General features: G+C 41.6%; 1 protein-coding gene across 1 annotated transcript in view; it reads right to left on the minus strand.

The window, feature by feature from the left end:
- LOC124709129 (Bloom syndrome protein homolog) overlaps positions 1–22,388 on the minus strand; it is a 189,955-nt gene that overhangs the window by 126,925 nt on the left and 40,642 nt on the right. Inside the window, exons 5-10 of the mRNA XM_047240790.1 lie at positions 17,478–17,633; positions 17,264–17,346; positions 16,928–17,150; positions 10,192–10,295; positions 8,635–10,078; positions 8,283–8,438 (exon numbers count right to left, since the gene is read on the minus strand). Coding sequence (XP_047096746.1) covers positions 8,283–8,438; positions 8,635–10,078; positions 10,192–10,295; positions 16,928–17,150; positions 17,264–17,346; positions 17,478–17,633 — 2,166 coding nt within the window. The remainder of the gene's footprint in view (positions 1–8,282; positions 8,439–8,634; positions 10,079–10,191; positions 10,296–16,927; positions 17,151–17,263; positions 17,347–17,477; positions 17,634–22,388) is intronic.

Raw genomic sequence — 22,388 nt, forward strand, 5'->3', positions numbered from 1 at the left:
GGAAAAGAGGAATGCGGGTAAGCTACTACAAACAGCATAGTGAACGCATTATTGTGGCCAAGATAGATACGAAGTCCACGCCTACTACAGTAGTACAAGTTTATATGCCAACTAGCTCTGCAGATGACGAAGAAATTGAAGAAATGTATGATGAAATAAAAGAAATTATTCAGATTGTGAAGGGAGACGAAAATTTAATAGTCATGGGTGACTGGAATTCGAGTGTAGGAAAAGGGAGAGAAGGAAACATAGTAGGTGAATATGGATTGGGGGACAGAAATGAAAGAGGAAGCCGCCTGGTCGAATTTTGCACAGAGCACAACATAATCATAACTAACACTTGGTTTAAGAATCATGAAAGAAGGTTGTATACATGGAAGAACCCTGGAGATACTAAAAGGTTTCAGATAGATTATATAATGGTAAGACAGAGATTTAGGAACCAGGTTTTAAATTGTAAGACATTTCCAGGGGCTGATGTGGACTCTGACCACAATCTATTGGTTATGACCTGTAGATTAAAACTGAAGAAACTGCAAAAAGGTGGGAATTTAAGGAGATGGGACCTGGATAAACTAAAAGAACCAGAGGTTGTACAGAGATTCAGGGAGAGCATAAGGGAGCAATTGACAGGAATGGGGGAAATAAATACAGTAGAAGAAGAATGGGTAGCTTTGAGGGATGAAGTAGTGAAGGCAGCAGAGGATCAAGTAGGTAAAAAGACGAGGGCTAGTAGAAATCCTTGGGTAACAGAAGAAATATTGAATTTAATTGATGAAAGGAGAAAATATAAAAATGCAGTAAGTGAAACAGGCAAAAAGGAATACAAACGTCTCAAAAATGAGATCGACAGGAAGTGCAAAATGGCTAAGCAGGGATGGCTAGAGGACAAATGTAAGGATGTAGAGGCCTATCTCACTAGGGGTAAGATAGATACCGCCTACAGGAAAATTAAAGAGACCTTTGGAGATAAGAGAACAACTTGTATGAATATCAAGAACTCAGATGGAAACCCAGTTCTAAGCAAAGAAGGGAAAGCAGAAAGGTGGAAGGAGTATATAGAGGGTCTATACAAGGGCGATGTACTTGAGGACAATATTATGGAAATGGAAGAGGATGTAGATGAAGATGAAATGGGAGATATGATACTGCGTGAAGAGTTTGACAGAGCACTGAAAGACCTGAGTCGAAACAAGGCCCCCGGAGTAGACAATATTCCATTGGAACTACTGACGGCCGTGGGAGAGCCAGTCCTGACAAAACTCTACCATCTGGTGAGCAAGATGTATGAAACAGGCGAAATACCCTCAGACTTCAAGAAGAATATTATAATTCCAATCCCAAAGAAAGCAGGTGTTGACAGATGTGAAAATTACCGAACTATCAGCTTAATAAGTCACAGCTGCAAAATACTAACACGAATTCTTTACAGACGAATGGAAAAACTAGTAGAAGCCAACCTCGGGGAAGATCAGTTTGGATTCCGTAGAAACACTGGAACACGTGAGGCAATACTGACCTTACGACTTATCTTAGAAGAAAGATTAAGGAAAGGCAAACCTTTGTTTCTAGCATTTGTAGACTTAGAGAAAGCTTTTGACAATGTTGACTGGAATACTCTCTTTCACATTTTAAAGGTGGCAGGGGTAAAATACAGGGAGCGAAAGGCTATTTACAATTTGTACAGAAACCAGATGGCAGTTATAAGAGTCGAGGGACATGAAAGGGAAGCAGTGGTTGGGAAGGGAGTAAGACAGGGTTGTAGCCTCTCCCAGATGTTGTTCAATCTGTATATTGAGCAAGCAGTAAAGGAAACAAAAGAAAAATTCAGAGTAGGTATTAAAATTCATGGAGAAGAAATAAAAACTTTGAGGTTCGCCGATGACATTGTAATTCTGTCAGAGACAGCAAAGGACTTGCAAGAGCAGTTGAATGGAATGGACAGTGTCTTGAAAGGAGGATATAAGATGAACATCAACAAAAGCAAAACAAGGATAATGGAATGTAGTCTAATTAAGTCGGGTGATGCTGAGGGAATTAGATTAGGAAATGAGGCACTTAAAGTAGTAAAGGAGTTTTGCTATTTGGGGAGCAAAATAACTGATGATGGTCGAAGTAGAGAGGATATAAAATGTAGGCTGGCAATGGCAAGGAAAGCGTTTCTGAAGAAGAGAAATTTGTTAACATCCAGTATTGATTTAAGTGTCAGGAAGTCATTTCTGAAAGTATTCGTATGGAGTGTAGCCATGTATGGAAGTGAAACATGGACGATAAATAGTTTGGACAAGAAGAGAATAGAAGCTTTCGAAATGTGGTGCTACAGAAGAATGCTGAAGATTAGATGGGTAGATCACATAACTAATGAGGAAGTATTGAATAGGATTGGGGAGAAGAGAAGTTTGTGGCACAACTTGACCAGAAGAAGGGATCGGTTGGTAGGACATGTTCTGAGGCATCAAGGGATCACCAATTTAGTATTGGAGGGCAGCGTGGAGGGTAAAAATCGTAGAGGGAGACCAAGAGATGAATACACTAAGCAGATTCAGAAGGATGTAGGTTGCAGTAGGTACTGGGAGATGAAAAAGCTTGCACAGGATAGAGTAGCATGGAGAGCTGCATCAAACCAGTCTCAGGACTGAAGACCACAACAACAACAACAACTGATTTTCTCAGAGAATGATCAGCATGTTCTGTGAAGAAGGAATGTGTACATTATCACCTTCCCTTCCCAACAGATGTTCTTTGCATCTCTGTTGGAAAAGAAGGGTGGTAATGTACACAATTCCACCTTCACAGAACATTTAATTATTGCTGAAAATCCAAGGCATTTAAAGGATACTGTAATTCAGTACAAAGAGGTAAACAGGCAGAGATTAGATGTATGGGCAGAACTTGAAATTTTCAAACACTCAGTGAACAAAGGCGGCAATATTTCGAACAGCAGCTCCACCTTGCAAGCAGACATTTTCTTGATCACTTTTGAGCCACTTCTGGATGCATAGTCAGTTTACCACTCACTGTTGGCCTCCGTGTGATTTTTGTTTTCCACAGAATTCTATTTCCCTTTATGAAGCCTACTTTCAGTTTCATAATATCATTTTTCAATATTTCATATTTAATGTATCCCTTGGTTCCCCTCCCCACATTTTTTGTCATATTTCAATTTACTTTTTTTTAAGTATCTTGTTCTTTCAAGTTATGTATGTACTGCTCAGTGCGGTTTTACACATGTTTGTTTTTGTCCACTACTCTAACAGTTTACAATGTATTTCTTTGCTTCCATCTGAGTAATGTTTCCATCTGATTTCACTTTATTTAGCAAACACAATATACTTTATCACTCACAGCTACGTTTCCTAGTTGTTACTTCATATGTTATAATTACCCCCATCTCCCTTCCACAGCCTTTTTGCTCAAATTTTAATCTGTTACACTCCTTACAAGTAACTACATCTAAATCTACATGGATACTCTGCAAATCACATTTAAGAGCCTGGCAGAGGGCTCATCAAATCAGCTTCACAATAATTCTCTATTATTCCAATCTCAAATAGTGCATGGAAGAAACGAACATCTATATCTTTCAGTGCAAGCTGTGATTTCCATTGTTTTATTACGATGATCATTTCTCCCCATGTAGATCGGCATCTTTCCAATTTAAGTTGTTTGTAATTGCAGTTCCTAGTTATTTAGTTGAATATATTGCCTTTAGATTTTACTGATTTATCATGTAACCAAAATTTAACACATTCCTTTTAGCACTCATGGAGATGACCTCACACTTTTCATTATTTAGGGTTAATTGTCAATTTTTGCACCATACAGACATCTTTGCTAATCGTTTTGCAAATTGTTTTAATCTTCTGATGACTTTTTTACTGGATAAATGACAGCATCACCTGCAAACAACCTAAGATGGCTGCTCAGATTGTCTCCTAAATGGATAAGGAACAGCAAAGGACCTGTAACACTACCTTGGGGAGCATCAGAAATCACTTACTCAATTACTTTCCATCAGTTACTATGAACTGTGACTTCTCTGACAGGAAATCACGAATCCAGTCACCTAACTGAGATGATATTCCATTAGCACACAATTTCTATACAAGCCACTTGTGTGGTGCAGTGTCAAAAGCCTTCTGGAAATCCAGAAACACAGAATCAATTTCAAATCCCTTGTCAATGGCACTCAGCCCTTCGTGTGTGTAAAGAGCTAGTTGTGTTTGACAAGAATGATGTTTTGTAAATCTGTGTTAACTGTGTGTCAACAGACTGTACTCTTAAAGTAATTCATAATGTTCGAACACAATATATGTTATAAAATCCTGCTGCATATCGATGTTAATGATATGGGCATGTAATTTAGTGGATTACTCCTACTACCTTTCTTGACTTTCCAGTCTTTGGGTACGGATCTTCTGTCGAGTGGACAGTTGTATATAATACACTCCTGGAAATGGAAAAAAGAACACATTGACACCGGTGTGTCAGACCCACCATACTTGCTCCGGACACTGCGAGAGGGCTGTACAAGCAATGATCACACGCACAGCACAGCGGACACACCAGGAACCGCGGTGTTGGCCGTCGAATGGCGCTAGCTGCGCAGCATTTGTGCACCGCCGCCGTCAGTGTCAGCCAGTTTGCCGTGGCATACGGAGCTCCATCGCAGTCTTTAACACTGGTAGCATGCCGCGACAGCGTGGACGTGAACCGTATGTGCAGTTGACGGACTTTGAGCGAGGGCCTATAGTGGGCATGCGGGAGGCCGGGTGGACATACCGCCGAATTGCTCAACACGTGGGGCGTGAGGTCTCCACAGTACATCGATGTTGTCGCCAGTGGTCGGCGGAGGGTGCACGTGCCCGTCGACCTGGGACCGGACCGCAGCAACGCACGGATGCACGCCAAGACCGTAGGATCCTACGCAGTGCCGTAGGGGACCGCACCGCCACTTCCCAGCAAATTAGGGACACTGTTGCTCCTGGGGTATCGGCGAGGACCATTCGCAACCGTCTCCATGAAGCTGGGCTACGGTCCCGCACACCGTTAGGCCGTCTTCCGCTCACGCCCCAAGATCGTGCAGCCCGCCTCCAGTGGTGTCGCGACAGGCGTGAATGGAGGGACGAATGGAGACGTGTCGTCTTCAGCGATGAGAGTCGCTTCTGCCTTGGTGCCAATGATGGTCGTATGCGTGTTTGGCGCCGTGCAGGTGAGCACCACAATCGGACTGCATACGACCGAGGCACACAGGGCCAACACCCGGCATCATGGTGTGGGGAGCGATCTCCTACACTGGCCGTACACCACTGGTGATCGTCGAGGGGACACTGAATAGTGCACGGTACATCCAAACCGTCATCGAACCCATCATTCTACCATTCCTAGACCGGCAAGGGAACTTGCTGTTCCAACAGGACAATGCACGTCTGCATGTATCCCGTGCCACCCAACGTGCTCTAGAAGGTGTAAGTCAACTACCCTGGCCAGCAAGATCTCCGGATCTGTCCCCCATTGAGCATGTTTGGGACTGGATGAAGCGTCGTCTCACGCGGTCTGCACGTCCAGCACGAACGCTGGTCCAACTGAGGCGCCAGGTGGAAATGGCATGGCAAGCCGTTCCACAGGACTACATCCAGCATCTGTACGATCGTCTCCATGGGAGAATAGCAGCCTGCATTGCTGCGAAAGGTGGATACACACTGTACTAGTGCCGACATTGTGCATGCTCTGTTGCCTGTGTCTATGTGCCTGTGGTTCTGTCAGTGTGATCATGTGATGTATCTGACCCCAGGAATGTGTCAATAAAGTTTCCCCTCCCTGGGACAATGAATTCACGGTGTTCTTATTTCAATTTCCAGGAGTGTAGTTAAGTATGGAGCTACTGTATAAGCATACTCTGGAAGGAACCTAACTGGTATCTTTTCATTCATGTTGGTTATGTGCTGATTAATATGGCTCAGTGTATTTACGGCTTTTTTACACTATGTTAGCATGTTTTACAATGTGTATTGGCTTCATATCCTGTTACTTGGTACAATCTTATATTTATTACAAGTTCTTACAGTGCTGATTTATGCATGCATGTGCAAATAATAATTAACACTGTGCTCTTTACATGCCACACAACTTTAAAGACTCCCTTCCCCCTCCCCATTTCCTTATTTTCATTAGTTTTATTCTGTTAATTTTAGCTTTTAACCATTTTATTTGCTGAATCAGGCAATGGGTGCTCAGTGCAGCTATGCAAACACTCATTAGCACAGTATGAGTGCCACCTACCACAGTTTACTTATTGCCAGTGCCTGCACATCTTGTCAGTTGACTCAAGTTACTAACCTTGCATGTGACATACTTAATGACTGCTGGAGTGAATTTTACATGTGTTTTACTCTGAAGTTTTGTGACAAAACCCTACAGTATTGTATAGGGTTTTTAGTACACTACCTTTGATTACAGATTTGATATTTGTGGGGTGACATCAACATTGTACTACAAGAGCCACATGGCTTCAACATCCATTTATGTCAAAATGTGATTTTATGAGTGAGTACGCTCTTCTAAAAAATGTATTTGTAATCATTGTTTATCAAATTTGGTTCCTTCTCTGGTAACAATTGGTGACTATTTTGTAACAATTTTTTCAAAAAGTCCATTTTTCTTCTGAAGAAGAAAATTTATATTTGTCAAGACATGGTAAACGGTTAACAAACCTTTAATTCAGCAACTGGTAAGCTGTTATTTTCCAATTGCATCAAGTTTCTACATGCACCACTGCTGAAGTGCAGTTATGTTTTAAATTCTTTGCTGAAGATACTAGTTTCTAGCATCTAACTTTTGTAGTTTGGTTTGCTGTGGTGGTGGTGGTGGTGGTGGTGGTGGTGGTGGTGCTACAAGCATCTCAGTTATTTTAAGAAAACACTGTATTCATTTCAATCATAAGTATATTTCTATATAATAGAGGGAAACATTCCACGTGGGAAAAATATATCTAAAAACAAAGATGGTGAGACTTACCAAACAAAAGCGCTGGCAGGTTGATAGACACATAAACAAACACAAACATACACACAAAATTCAAGCTTTCGCAACAAACGGTTGCTTCATCAGGAAAGAGGGAAGGAGAGGGAAAGACGAAAGGATGTGGGTTTTAAGGGAGAGGGTAAGGAGTCATTCCAATCCTGGGAGCGGAAAGACTTACCTTAGGGGAAAAAAGGACAGGTATACACTCGCACATACACAGACACAAGCAGACATTTGTAAAGGCTTTTACAAATGTCTGCTTGTGTCTGTGTATGTTCGGATGGATATGTGTGTGTGTGTGTGTGTGTGTGCGAGTGTATACCTGTCCTTTTTCCCCCTAAGGTAAGTCTTTCTGCTCCCGGGATTGGAATGACTCCTTACCCTCTCCCTTAAAACCCACATCCTTTCGTCTTTCCCTCTCCTTCCCTCTTTCCTGATGAAGCAACCGTTTGTTGCAAAAGCTTGAATTTTGTGTGTATGTTTGTTTGTGTGTCTATTGACCTGCCAGCGCTTTTGTTTGGTAAGTCTCATCATCTTTGTTTTTAGATATAAGTATATTTCTAGTATACAAACAGATGTTAGTCCTATGGTCTCTGTTTATCTGGCTGCTACTTGCCATGGAATATCAGAAGGAGAAATTCTGGCAAATAATACTACCTCAGAGAGGAAGACTACAAACAACCTGTGATGGAGAAGGAAGTTTCTTTGGAAATTATATCCACTGCTGAGAACAAGTGGTAAAATGGATCACAGCCCTGCTGGTTTTGCATATGATAATTCCAGAGCTGCTGTATTACTGCTCTAGTTAAAAAGAAACCTTAACTTCATGTCAGTTCTTTTGGTTTCTGTGTTTTCTGGAAATGTTGCTGATTTTTGTGATTTCTGCCTATTTTCAAGAAACTATTGAACTTAAATCAAATGTACATCACTGATCTAGTTGCATAATACAACTTCTTGGAAACTTGTAGTAGTAATAAGATACACACGTTTTTACTAGAAACTGTAGCACCCAGTGCTTTGCTTCCATTCTAAATCAAAATCTCACTGTTTCTAAAAAGTGAAATTAGACTACTTCTACAAGAAACTAAATATACACAGCAAAGCAATTCTGGTGTGGTAACCTGCTAGTATTATAAACATGGAAAATTGGGGTACCCTACAAGTGTCAGCACATCCTGTTTCTGTTATCAGGAATTTCTATAGCCTGAAAAGTTGATAGTAAAAAATAATAATATAATCAGGAAAGACTGACTAAATACCTTTTTGCAGAGGGTCTTGAGCCTTTATGCTATGAAATTGTGTTTCAAAATTGTCAATATTTTGATTTTCAGAATTTTCCTCTTGGGTATCATCATCTATTAATTGTGTTTCATTCACAATCTTTGTTTTTTGTGGAGAGCTCTTCTTAGCTCCCGCTGTAAATAAATTATTATTTGCATCGATATTACACCAACTACATATTCTACATTAAAATGCTAGAGTGATGATAGACAAGCTAATTAACATTATAAATAATTGTAAGTGAAATTAAAAAAAACTACAAGCTGCAAACTATAACAACTTCAGGCTGAATTACATTATAGTGTTGAGAATAAAAGTGATTTAGCTTACCGTTACCTGGAGCTGATCCCAATGCGTAGGTGAAGCTGGTATTCCAAGCACTGCTGTTTGCCTGCGGCTTCTGGAATGTTTCATTTCTTGAACTGGATGGCACAGAGGTAAAACCATTTGGTTCACTACTGTTATCATGACTAGGTCCAGAAAAATTTATGCTTCTAGCACTCTCTTTCACCTGAATTTTGCAATTAGTTGGTGTTCCACCGTTAGTGCCTGAGGCCGCTGCTGTACTGAATGTTTGTGGGGTTCTTGAACTACCACTAACTACTATGGGGCTTTTTGAGTCTGAATTTCTGTTAGCTGTTCCAAAAATAGGTTTTTTAAACTTAAAGGCTGTAGAACCAGAAGATAATTTCCTAGCAGATTCAGAGTGACCTAGTGATACATCATGGACGGCAACTGGTGTTGAGTTTTGAAGACCTTTCCCCATGCTCAGTTTTAATCCAGAGGAATTACACGTAGAGTGTGCTGAATCTTTTACTGTTGCTGAAGAAGGTTTTGGTGTGAGGAACAAAGAAGACTGTCTCTTACTATTGGTTTCATGATCCAGTGAACCCACCGCATCACACTTACTAGAAGTAGAAAGCTTCCTTTCTTTAGAATCGTAGCTGCTGCCAACCTGATAACTTGAAGCAACATCGGAATCTGAAATTTTCTCTGCAGAAGCCTTGAAATTCTTACTATTCACTGATAATTGTTTCTTCGCTTCACTAAGTAATGAAACACGGTGAGTAACAGACTGTTTCTCAACACTAACAAAACTGTCTTCAAAGTCAGGCATTACTGTATTTTTACCATAAAAATGTTCGTTAAACTCTTCTTTTTGTAAACTTTCTTCTTTTGATGACCTAGAAAACAACTTTCTTTTCTCACTAACAGCAATGCGAGATACATCAGCTCTCCTTTCTGATTCATTTGTCTGATCACCAGCTGATTTCCTCAATGGTTTTTTAGTTTCTCCACTGTGTTTTAGACAATCACTACTACTTGATCTACCTACATACCTATCAGATGGTGAGGCCGAAGATCTCTTTACAACTGTTTGGCTCCTGTCTAATTTTGGACTAATCTTTGTTGGAATATTCTCTTTACGCTTGTCTTTCAATTTTAGAGGTGAAACAGATGATTGCTTTTCTCTCTTGATCGTTCTTTCACCAGTACTTACTCGTTTGTCAGGAGAATCATCACTGGCACTGATACTTGCTCTTTCACGGATCAAAGCAGCTTTTCTCTTTACCAGGACATCAGCCAACTTCAACTTTGCTTTAACCCTCTGACGTAAGCTCTTTAGCTTCAGAAAAACTGACTGATTAAATCCAGGTAGTTTATCCAGTATCACTAAGGGAATGGCATCAAATGTTGAAAACACCCTCTCCAGTATTTTGAGTTGAATATTCAGCAATGACGCTTTTACTTCCTTCAATGTTGTATATGGTGTCTGCAACACAAAAGGTACATTACTTTTGAAAATGTAATGTCACTACAGCCAAGTATTTTGCAAACATAAAAAACAGATCTAAAAATATGTTTTATGGCTGAGTTCTGCCTTACTTCCATAGATACAGGCTTCAGAGACTGGTGTGTTTCAGTCTCTCTCAACCATTTCAGAACATCTTCATTCATTCCAAGATCAATCTGCATTCCCTCTAGCAGACCTGAAAATAAAAACAGAACATAACATTTCATTTCAGTTTTTAAGGTTAACTGTTTTGTGGAGTCAGCAAGGGATAAGTGTTAGTTAACAAAGCAGCTGTTAAGTTATTGATATTTCTTGAAACTAAAACAAACATTTCCTTTTGGGATTCAATTTTAATGGTTCTGAAGTGTTGCCTGGAGATATTGAATTTAACTGATGAAAGGAGAAAATGTAAAATTGCAGTAAATGAAACAGGTGAAAAGGAATGCAAACATCTCAAAAATGAGATTGACAGGAAGTGCAAAATGGCTAAGCAGGAATGGCTAGAGGATAAAGTTAAGGATGTAGAAACATATATCAATAGCGGTAAGATAGATCTGCCTACAGAAAATTAAAGAGACCTTTGGAGAAAAGAGAACCACCTGTATGCATACCAAAACCTCATATGGAAAACCAGTCCTAAGAAAAGAAGGGAAAGCAGAAAGGTGGAAGTAGTATATAGAGGGTCTATACAAGGCCTATGTACTTGAGGGCAATAATATGGAAATGGAAGAGGACGTAGATGAAGATGAGATGGGAGATATCATACTGCATGAAGAATTTGACAGAGCACTGAAAGATCTAAGCTGAAACAAGGCCCCAGAAGTAAACTACATTCAGTTAGAACTATTGATAGCCTTGACAAAACTCTTCTGTCTGATGAGCAAGTTACATGAGACAGGTGAAATACGCTCAGACTTCAAGAAGAATATAATGATTCTAATTACAAAGAAAGCAGGTGCTGACAAGTGTGAAAACTGCCAAACTATCAGTTTAATAAGTCACGGTTGCAAAATACTAACACGGAATCCTTATAAGCGAATGGAAAAACTGGTAGAAGCCGACCTTGGGGAAGATCAATTTGGATTCCATAGGAACATGCGAGGCAATACTGACACTACGACTTATCTTAGAAGACAGGTTAAGGAAAGCCAAACCTACATTTATAGCATTTTTAGACTTAAAGTAGGCTTTTGGCAATGTTGAATGGAAAACTCTCTTTCAAATTCTGCAGGTGGCAGGGGTAAAATACAGGGAGCGAAAAGCTATTTACAATTTGCACAGAAACCAGATGGCTGTTGTAAGAGTCAAGGGGTATGAAAGGGAAGTAGTGGTTGAGAAGGGAGTGAGACAGAGTTGTAGCCTATCCCCGATGTTGTTCAATCTGTATATTGATGAAGCAGTAGAGGAAACAAAAGACAAATTTGGAGTAGGAATTAAAATCCATGGAGAAGAAATAAGAACCTTGAGGTTTGCCAATGACATTGCAATTCTGTCAGTTACAGGACTTGGAAGAGCAGCTGAACGAAATTGACAGTGTCTTGAAAAAAGAATATAAGATTAACATCAACAAAAGCAAAACAAGGATAATGGAATGTAGTAGAATTAAACCAGGCGATGCTGACGGAATTAGATTAGGAAATGAGACACTTAAAGTAGTAGATGAGTTTCGCTATTTGGGCAGCAAAATAACTGATAATGGTTGAAGTAGAGAGGATATAAAATGTAGACTGGCAATGGCAAGGAAAGCATTTCTCAACAAGAGAAATTTGTTAACATCGAGTATAGATTTGTGTGTCACGGAAGTGTTTTCTGAAAGCATTTGTATGGAGTGTAGCCATGTATAGAAGTGAAACATGGATGATAAACACGAAGAGAATAGAAGCTTTTGAAATGTGGTGCTACAGAATAATGCCGAAGATTAGATGGGTAGATGACATAACTAATGAGGTGGTGCTGAGCAGTTCCCAGAATGAGATTTTCACTCTGCAGTGGAGTGTGCACTGCTGTGAAACTTCCTAGCAGATTAAAACTTTGTGCCAGACTGAGACTTGAGTCTCAGTCCGTGTACACAGTAGTTTTAATCTGCCAGGAAGTTTCAGATACTGTATAGAATTGGGGAGAAGAGAAATCTGTGGTACAACAAGGGATCGGTTGGTAGGACACATTCTGAGGCATCAAAGAATCACCAATCACTGGAGGGAAGAATGAGGGGTAAAAATCATAGAGAGAGACCAAGAGATAGCTGCACTAAGCACATTCAGAAGAATGTAGGTTGCAGTAGTTACTCGAAGATCAAGAGGCTTGTAAACGGTAGAGTAGCATGAAGAGCTGCATAAAACCAATCTTTGGTCTGAAGATCACAACAAAAACAAAGTGTTGTAATTGTATGTGTTTGATACGTTATACACTCCTGGAAATGGAAAAAAGAACACATTGACACCGGTGTGTCAGACCCACCATACTTGCTCCGGACACTGCGAGAGGGCTGTACAAGCAATGATCACACGCACGGCACAGCGGACACACCAGGAACCGCGGTGTTGGCCGGCGAATGGCGCTAGCTGCGCAGCATTTGTGCACCGCCGCCGTCAGTGTCAGCCAGTTTGCTGTGGCATACGCAGCTCCATCGCAGTCTTTAACACTGGTAGCATGCCGCGACAGCGTGGACGTGAACCGTATGTGCAGTTGACGGACTTTGAGCGAGGGCGTATAGTGGGCATGCGGGAGGCCGGGTGGACGTACCGCCGAATTGCTCAACACGTGGGGCGTGAGGTCTCCACAGTACATCGATGTTGTCGCCAGTGGTCGGCGGAAGGTGCACGTGCCCGTCGACCTGGGACCGGACCGCAGCAACGCACGGATGCACGCCAAGACCGTAGGATCCTACGCAGTGCCATAGGGGACCGCACCGCCACTTCCCAGCAAATTAGGGACACTGTTGCTCCTGGGGTATCAGCGAGGACCATTCGCAACCGTCTCCATGAAGCTGGGCTACGGTCCCGCACACTGTTAGGCCGTCTTCCACTCACGCCCCAACATCGTGCAGCCCGCCTCCAGTGGTGTCGCGACAGGCGTGAATGGAGGGACGAATGGAGACGTGTCGTCTTCAGCGATGAGAGTCGCTTCTGCCTTGGTGCCAATGATGGTCGTATGCGTGTTTGGTGCCGTGCAGGTGAGCGCCACTATCAGGACTGCATACGACCGAGGCGCACAGGGCCAACACCCGGCATCATGGTGTGGGGAGCGATCTCCTACACTGGCCGTACACCACTGGTGATCGTCGAGGGGACACTGAATAGTGCACAGTACATCCAAACCGTCATCGAACCCATCGTTCTACCATTCCTAGACCGGCAAGGGAACTTGCTGTTCCAACAGGACAATGCACGTCCGCATGTATCCCGTGCCACCCAACGTGCTCTAGAAGGTGTAAGTCAACTACCCTGGCCAGCAAGATCTCCGGATCTGTCCCCCATTGAGCATGTTTGGGACTGGATGAAGTGTCGTCTCACGCGGTCTGCACGTCCAGCACGAACGCTGGTCCAACTGAGGCGCCAGGTGGAAATGGCATGGCAAGCCGTTCCACAGGACTACATCCAGCATCTGTACGATCGTCTCCATGGGAGAATAGCAGCCTGCATTGCTGCGAAAGGTGGATATACACTGTACTAGTGCCGACATTGTGCATGCTCTGTTGCCTGTGTCTATGTGCCTGTGGTTCTGTCAGTGTGATCATGTGATGTATCTGACCCCAGGAATGTGTCAATAAAGTTTCCCCTTCCTGGGACAATGAATTCACGGTGTTCTTATTTCAATTTCCAGGAGTGTATTTTAATGTTCAAACTAAATTGGTTGAACATAAGCTCAATGTTTTTTGCTCCAATCAACTGGCAACATCAAGTAAAATGTCCAGTAGCACCATGGGATATAACACTGTTTGGCTGTTTAAGATATGGCCATTTACACAGTCCATTGACGGATGTGTTTCAGTCTCTCTCTGAATTAGTTCAGAACATCATGGTAATGAATGGAAGTGTTAGAGGTAAAAACTGTAGAGGGAGATCAAGTAAGAACATGGTAAGGAAGTTAAAGCAGATGTAGATTACAACGGCTGTGCAGAGATGAAGAGACTTTCATGCGATGGACTAGTGTCTAACCTGCCTTTGCATTGAAGATAACAACAACAATAATGAGAACAACAGCAACACAAAGTTTGCCATTGTAAAAGTTGTTATCTATAACTATACTGCTATGTAAAAACAGGTTGCTGTGTAATTTTGATAATGAAAAACTGGAAAAACTGGGCAGACATAGGCTACATATTTTTAAATACATAAAGGGAAGTGCTGTTACGAAAAACCTCAAGAAGTTCTTGACCAACTTGCTTCAAATTACTATAAGATACTCTGATCTTCAGAAGTGATGGTCAATAATTCACACATGAAAAGTGCCGTGGCACACACAGCCACACAAACACAACGGTTGGCTACTGCGGCAGAGTTAATCGGCACCTGCAACTTAGTGCCGGCGTGTTCCGCCAGCCACCGCTAGAGGCATTCCCACCAAACATTCAATTAGCCGTGAACTATGCACGCGCACGAGCCTTTTTCCAGCACGGATGGTCACACTATGATATCACCAACCACCAGTCAGAGATCACCAACGGCCGCCAATCATCACTCCGGAATCAGCGGAGAGAGACTGGAGCTGCCAAGTTAAATAGCCAGAAGAAGCAGAAACAGGCGTCTTTTGACCCGCTACGGACTGCTGCCTGGAAGATACTTCAACGCAGCTGGAACGTCCAGGTGCTATCTTCGCTACGCTGGCCATCGACGCTGGACTCTGCGCCTGTCTACTTCCTTGGGATCCGCCAGAAAGCGTCGAGAGAAAACCCAACAAAGGAACATAAATTCAGTTCAGTTGGTAATATTTCAATTCAATAAGGTGGAATATTCTTTGGCTTGTTATAAAATTTTGGTAGGAGAAGAAGCCTTTTGTTTTTGAGGAAAGTTTATCTTTTTGTAAAATTAAGCAGTAGCCTTGCTCCACCTAATAAAAATTTTAGTTCACACATGGGTGGTAATCTGTGGATATAACAAAAAGTACAGGTCAAAGCTAGCTAAAAAGCTACAACACACATGGGTCCACAAATCAACCGTTGTTGAGATGCAACACATTTTCTGTTGTGGTTCATCAGTGTCTAGGAACATATGGCATCTCTAAACGTAGGATGTTTGAAATGTTGTCCATGTGTCCGCCTGAATTCAACACTGAACTCGTCTCTGAAATGCATTGCAAATCCTCTCAGGTAGTCCTGGGGAATTCTGTAAACACTGTAGGGTGTTTCAATCCACAAGATCTCTATATTAATTTATTATGTTGACATGAGCAGTAGTATGACGCAGGTCCGGAAAGTAAGAACATTTTGGAAAAAAATCTCATGAAACATTGTTTTCAAAGTAAAATTTATTTTTACAAAAAAGAGCATATCTTGAACTATTTTTCTACATGTTGCTGTTGTTGTTGTTGTTGTTGTTGTTGTTGTTGTGGTCTTCAGTCCTCAGACTGGTTTAATGCAGCTCTCCAGTATTGTTCAGACATTTATCATAGCGGGAAACCAACTTTTCTATGCCCTATTCATAGAAAGATGCCAACAGTGAAGACAGCCACTGCTCAACACTGTTTTTTGCACGTCATTACTATCAAAGCACCTTCCTCCAAAATTGTGCTTCAATTTCAATAACAAGTGGCAGTCAAGAGGTGCAAGATCAGAGCCGCACAGCAAGTGATCAAATTGTTCCCAACAGAATTGCTGAATAAAGTTTTGAGTGACACCAGCAGAATTGTGACGTGTGTTGCCATGAAGCAACATAACTCTTTAATTGAGCACTCCACACTGTACAGCCTCAAACTCACACCTTCTAACTATCACTTGTTCTTGAATGTGTAGCACGATTTTGGAGGAAAGCACTTTGGCAGTGATGATGACACAAAGAACAGTGTTCAGCAGTGCCTGTCTTCATGAGGAAAAACCTCACCTTATAATCAGTTTTTTTACTAACATCAGCAAGTTATTTAATGCATTCATTTTGTCTCTTCTGCTTTGGGACACATACTCGAACCCTGTTCCATTTGGCATTGTGAACTGCCTTCCACAATCTACACACCATTGACTTACTTATCTTTTGTTAGTAAGAACCTTCTCATCATCCACAAAATTAAAAATGTTAACAGTAAGTCATCACACCTGCACGCAACGACGTTTTCCACAATCATTTTTCGTGCTAACATTATGATGTAACAGTGCATCTTACTTTGTATCTGCACCTGGTTATGTGACTTTGTTAATTCCCTCTACAATCAAGTAATAGTCAACATTCCCACTGTCTGTGACACTATGTTCTGATGACATACCACAATGTGATCACTGAACCATGTACAGAGCTGATGGTTACATAGTACTGGCAACACTCAACAGTCCCCATCTTGACACATCTGGGTTTGCAAAACCCATGCACAGCCTAGACTAGCCCCCCGCCCCCCCAAAGTGTTCACCCTCTGACATGATCTAGAGGACAAGTGTGGCTTACAGAATGCAATGCATGCAGTATGCATTAAATATTGACGCCATGCTCAGAAGAGCCTGCCTAATAAGTGAACCTGTGCAGTCTATTCTGTTTATCAATTGTAGCTCTGTATGCAAGTAAATTACAAGACACTCCTCATGACTGTGTCCAATTGTATTTACCCATCACAATCATGGAAATATAAAAGTGAGGTAACTAGGTAACATTTTATTATTATTAGTATTGTTGTTATTAACCTTACCGCAAATAACATTGGACTTTGCTGAAATTGTGTCGTCTGTGGTTCCTCTTGGTACTTTTTCATTGACTACACTCACTAACTTGCTGTCACCATCTTTTTCTGAATTGGTGACAGAACTATCATTGACAGAGCTCAATGCAGAACACACTGGCTTATTCGACTGAAACTGTAAGCTACTGCTAAGCACGGGGGACGTTCCACGAGATCCTTCTTCTTCCTTAACCTTCAGAAATTTGTCAAAGAGCAAATCTATTAGTAATATAAATGAATTATGATGTAATTTCAGATTATTACAAAACTAATATTTTGATATCAACATTGAAAAATTGAACACACCTTATCACAATCTGCAAACAAATCCTCTGAATCAGTATTAATCTCTGATATGTGAGACTCCATGCTAGAATTAAAGGCATCACCTAGGGCAACAAAAATAAATATGTTAATGAATCCTAGTTTTCATATCAAATATGGACATAGGAAACACTCAATTGAAATAAAAATGGTTAATAAGTAAGATTTTAAGTTATACTCTAAAAAAATGACTCACCATTAAGAATGTTAAATTCAAAGTTTTTTTCTTCACTTCCACTGCTTACTGTTACTAATTCATTAACATATGCACAGCTTGGAGAAGGTGTTAGCTGTATGCATGATGCTTCTATCTTTCCAACTGGCTGCTCAACATCTCCAATCTTTTCCAAGTCTAAAAAAAAAGAGCAATATTTTATAGTTAGGAACTTGTGCAATTGTCAACATGTACACATTTTGATAACATACTATTAATGAAACTATCACAATTCATTTTTGTTAGTTTTAAATAAATTATGCTTTATGGCTTAGAATAACAACAACAAGATGAAGAGTGTTTGTTTATCGTTTTCTGTGTAGCAGAGTTTTAAAAAGCTGTAAAATGAGGACAGTAATAAAAAAAGATATTGAGATAGAACAAAAATGACGACATGTTGCTCACAACTTCATTAAAATTACTTATTATTACAGCTCAATTTTTAAAGTGCTAATTTACATTTACTGCTCAATTCTCCAAATTGATGGTGAAATGATCAGCTCAAAGACATTACTAAAAGAGACTGAGGAAACAGTTACAATGCTTTTTGCTTTCTTTTTTTCTTTTATCTCTTTTTGCTCATTCAAGTGAACAAATTTTGGGCTACTCTATTATTTCTACCTCATACAGACAGGCACGAAATAACACAATACATATATATACAAACCTGTGGATTTTACGGTATCGACAGTATCTATGTTGACTACTCACAGCATGCCGTCCACATCTCAGCAGAAGATGCAACTCATAGAAGGGACACAAGCTGCTGACACCATGAGTCACACTAGCTGCAGGGTTTACCTTATTACAAAGCATGGGGCTACGAATATCATGAAGACATCATCGCCAAGTTCCGACCTCAAATCACTGAAGACTCGGCATGAGATAACAACTAACATTGCACAGGGCTACTAATCTTCAGACTCTGACTTTTCAGAGTTATGTATACTTAATTTCTGCACATATTGGAAATGAAAGTGATGATGTTTGATTCATGTACTGCATATTTGGTGTATTCACAGTTAGCCTGGCCACCCTGTACTAAGAACACAACAGGTTTTATCCATAATATCATCATAAGGTACACATTGGCACACTAAAACGTAATAATTAAACCTCGTAAAAAATAGTAAGATAAGAACCCCACACATAAAAAAAGCTTTGATTACTCTGAAGACACTCCAGCTACAGGATAAATATACCAAGAATTTACAGCTCCGTAGTCATGATGTTTATAGCGCTGTGCTGCAGAGTACCTTTATCCACTGTTTCAACTCACTTTTTGTCGTCACTGGAAAGATATTATGGACAGTTACATTGGAAATAATACTTTACACAGAGAAGAGATGTAGAATGGGACATATGAACTACACAGTGAAAACAGTGTGGATGAAGATTCATGCATCTGTAAATAGAACTAAATTAATGTGTTACAGCTTATGGTTATGATCTTTTTAAAGAATTTTAACTTTTCACAACTAGTGATTAATCAGGCACAATTCAAGAATCTTAAATTTTAAATATTGTCAATGTACATTATCTGCTCATTCAAGCAAAATTTTAAGAATTTTTGAAGTTCAAATAATTCCCACATATGTTACCTACAGAAATAGTAGTTTATTAATTTAAAAATATTATGAAAAAGAAAGTCGCTACCCACCATATATCGGAGAAGCTGAGTCGCAGATAGGCACAACAAAAAGACTGACACAAATAATGCTTTCTGCCATTAAGGCCTTCGTCAACAATAGATGACACACACACACACACATGGCAAACACAACTCTTACACATGACTGCGGTTCAGGAAACTGAAACCACACTGTGAGCAGCAGCACCAGTGCATGATGGGAGTGGCAACTGAGTGTGGGTAAGAACGATGCTGGGGTGGGGAGGGGGTGGGATAGTATGGTGGGGGTGGCGGACAGTGAAGTGCTGCAGGTTAGACAGAGGGCAGAGGAGAGGTGAGGAGGGAGAAGGGGACCGGGAGTGGGGGGGGGGGGGGGGGGGGGGAATAACGGAAAAAGAAAGAAGTAAAAAGAGTGGGTATGATGGTGGAATGAGGGCTGTGTAGAGCTGAAATGGGAACAGGGAAGGGGCTGGATGGGTGATGACAGTGACTAATGAAGGTTGAAGCCATGAAGGTTACAGGAACGTGGGATGTATTGCAGGGAAAGTTCCCACCTACGACATTCAGAAAAGCTGCTGTTGGTGGAAGAGATCCATATGGTAGAGGCTGAGAAGAAATCATTGAAATGACGGATGTCATGTTTGGCAGTGTGTTCAGCAACAGGGTGGTCCACTTGTTTTTCGGCCACAGTTTGTCGGTGGCCATTCATGCGGACAGACAGTTTTTTGGTTGTCATGCCCACATAGAATGCAGCACAGTGGTTGCAGCTCAGCTTGTAGGTCACATGACTGGTTTCACTGGTAGCCCTGCCTTTGATGGGACTGGTGATGTTGGTGACCGGACTGGAATAGGTGGTGGTGGGAGGAAGTATCGGACAGGTCTTGCTTCTAGGTCTATTACAGAAGTATGAGCCATGAGGTAAGGGTTTGGGTGCAGGGGTTGTGTAAAGATGGACGAGTATATTGTGTAGGTTTGGTGGACGGCAGAATACCACTGTGGAAGGGGTAGGAAGGATAGTGGGCATGACATATCTCATTACAGGGCATGACGTGAGGCAGTTGAAACCATGGTGGCGAATGTAATTCAGTTGCTCCAGTCCTGGGTGGTACTGAGTTAGGAAGGGAATACTCCTCTGTGGCCAGACAGTGGGACACAGGGAGGCGCTGGAAGACTGGAAACATATGGTACTTCTCGGGCTGAGTAGGACCACATGAAGCAATTCTCCCATTTGCTTCACCTGGTCCTACTCAACCCAACAAGGCACCTTCTTAGATGTTGACCTCCACCTCAAAGATGGCTACATCAGTACATCCATCCACATCAAACCTACTAACTAGCAGCAATACCTCCACTTTGACAGCTGCCACTCATTCCATACCAAGAAGTCCCTTCCATACGGCCTAGCCACCTGTGGTCATCACATTTGCAGTGACAAGTGGTCCCTCTCAAAATATAGTGTGGGTCTCGCTGAAACCTTCACAGACCATAATTATCCTCTCGATGTGGTACAAAAACAAATCTCCCGTGCCACATCTTTCCAGTCTCCCACCACCTCCCAATGTCCCACTGTCTGGCCACGGACCCAGGACTGGAGCAACTGATTTACATTCTCTGCCAGGGTTTCGACTACCTCACGTCATGCCCTGAAATGAGAAATGTCCTGCACACTATCGTTCCTGCCCCTCCCACATTGGTATTCCTCTGCCCACCGAACCTACACAATATACTCAACCATCCCTACACAGCCTCTGCTCCCAAACCCTTACCTCATGGCTCATACTTTTGTAATCGACCTAGATGCAAGACCTGTCCCATATATCCTCCCACCATCACCTATTCCAGTCCAGTCACCAGCATCACCTATCCCATCAAAGGCAGGGCTACCTGTGAAACCAGTCATGTGATCTACAAGCTGAGCTGCAACCACTGTGCTGCATTCTATGTGGGCATGACAACCAAAAAGTTGTCTGTCCGCATGAATGGCCACCGACAAACTGTGGCCAAGAAATAAGTGGACCACCCTGTAGCTAAACACACTGCCAAACATGGCATCCATCATTTCAATGACTGCTTCACAGCCTTTACCATATAGATCCTTCCCACCAACACCAGCTTTCCTGAATTGCGCAGGTGGGAACTTCCCTGCAATACATCCTATGTTCCTGTAATCCTCCTGGCCTCAACCTTTGTTAGTCACTGTCCTCATCCATCCAGCCCCTTCGCTGTTCCCATTCCAGTACTACGCAGCCCTCATTCCACCATCACACCTAGTCTTTTTTACTTATCTGCTTTTCTGCAACTCCCCATCCCCCTTTCCTCCCCATGTCTCCCCTGCCCTCCATCTATCCTGCAGCACTTCACTGTCTGCCACCTCCACATTATCTCACTACCTCCCCATCCCAGCCTCGTCCTTACCCCCACCCAGTCGCCACTCCCATCCATCACTGGTGCTGCTCCTCACAGTGTGGTTTCAGTTTCCTGAGACTACAGTCGTGTGTGTGTGTGTGGGGGGGGGGGGGGCAGGTGGGTGGGTGTGTCGTCTATTGTTGACGAAGGTCTTAATGGCCAAAAGCATTATTTGTGTCAGTCTTTTTGTTGTACCTATCTGCGACTCAGTATCTGCGCTAGAAGGTGAGCAGCAACTTTCTTTTTCATAATACTGTCACATTCCATCCTGGATTTTCCATTGTTTGTTTATTAATGTTTTGTTTCACTTTATTTTTAGATCTAAAAACGATCATTAAATGTGATCAAAACTAGTTATCAAGTGTGGTTATTTGCAACTGAGACTGTTACAATTTATTATTTTAAAAATTTGAACAGCTGCACAATCTCTCATGATAATATGTCATCCATTATGAAAATCTAAGTGTATATTGAAAGGACAGACTAATGGTAAATGGAGATGAGTACTTGTTGAAACAGACAAGGAACTCAAATCCTCCAAGGCAAGATTGTATTGGTAGCACTCCGTATTAGGGGCAGGCATAAATTAGTAACTCGATCTTAGTATCAGCCTCCAGACTGAACTCAAGATGTCACTCAAAACTTTAGAGAAAACCTCTATTTATTAGTACGAAAGTTTCCGAACATTCAGTCATCATTGGAGAAGACTTTAATAATACAACAACCAACTGGAGAAACTGGTGTACATGGTGGTGTGATGAAACATCTTGTAAGACATTACTAAATGCATTCTCCTATAGTTGACTCATGTGTGGCAAGCATGACTCATACCCCATACTCACAGCTTTACTTCTGTC

The sequence above is a fragment of the Schistocerca piceifrons genome, chromosome 7 (assembly GCF_021461385.2).
Source record: "Schistocerca piceifrons isolate TAMUIC-IGC-003096 chromosome 7, iqSchPice1.1, whole genome shotgun sequence".
NCBI classification, from domain to species: Eukaryota; Metazoa; Arthropoda; class Insecta; order Orthoptera; family Acrididae; genus Schistocerca; species Schistocerca piceifrons.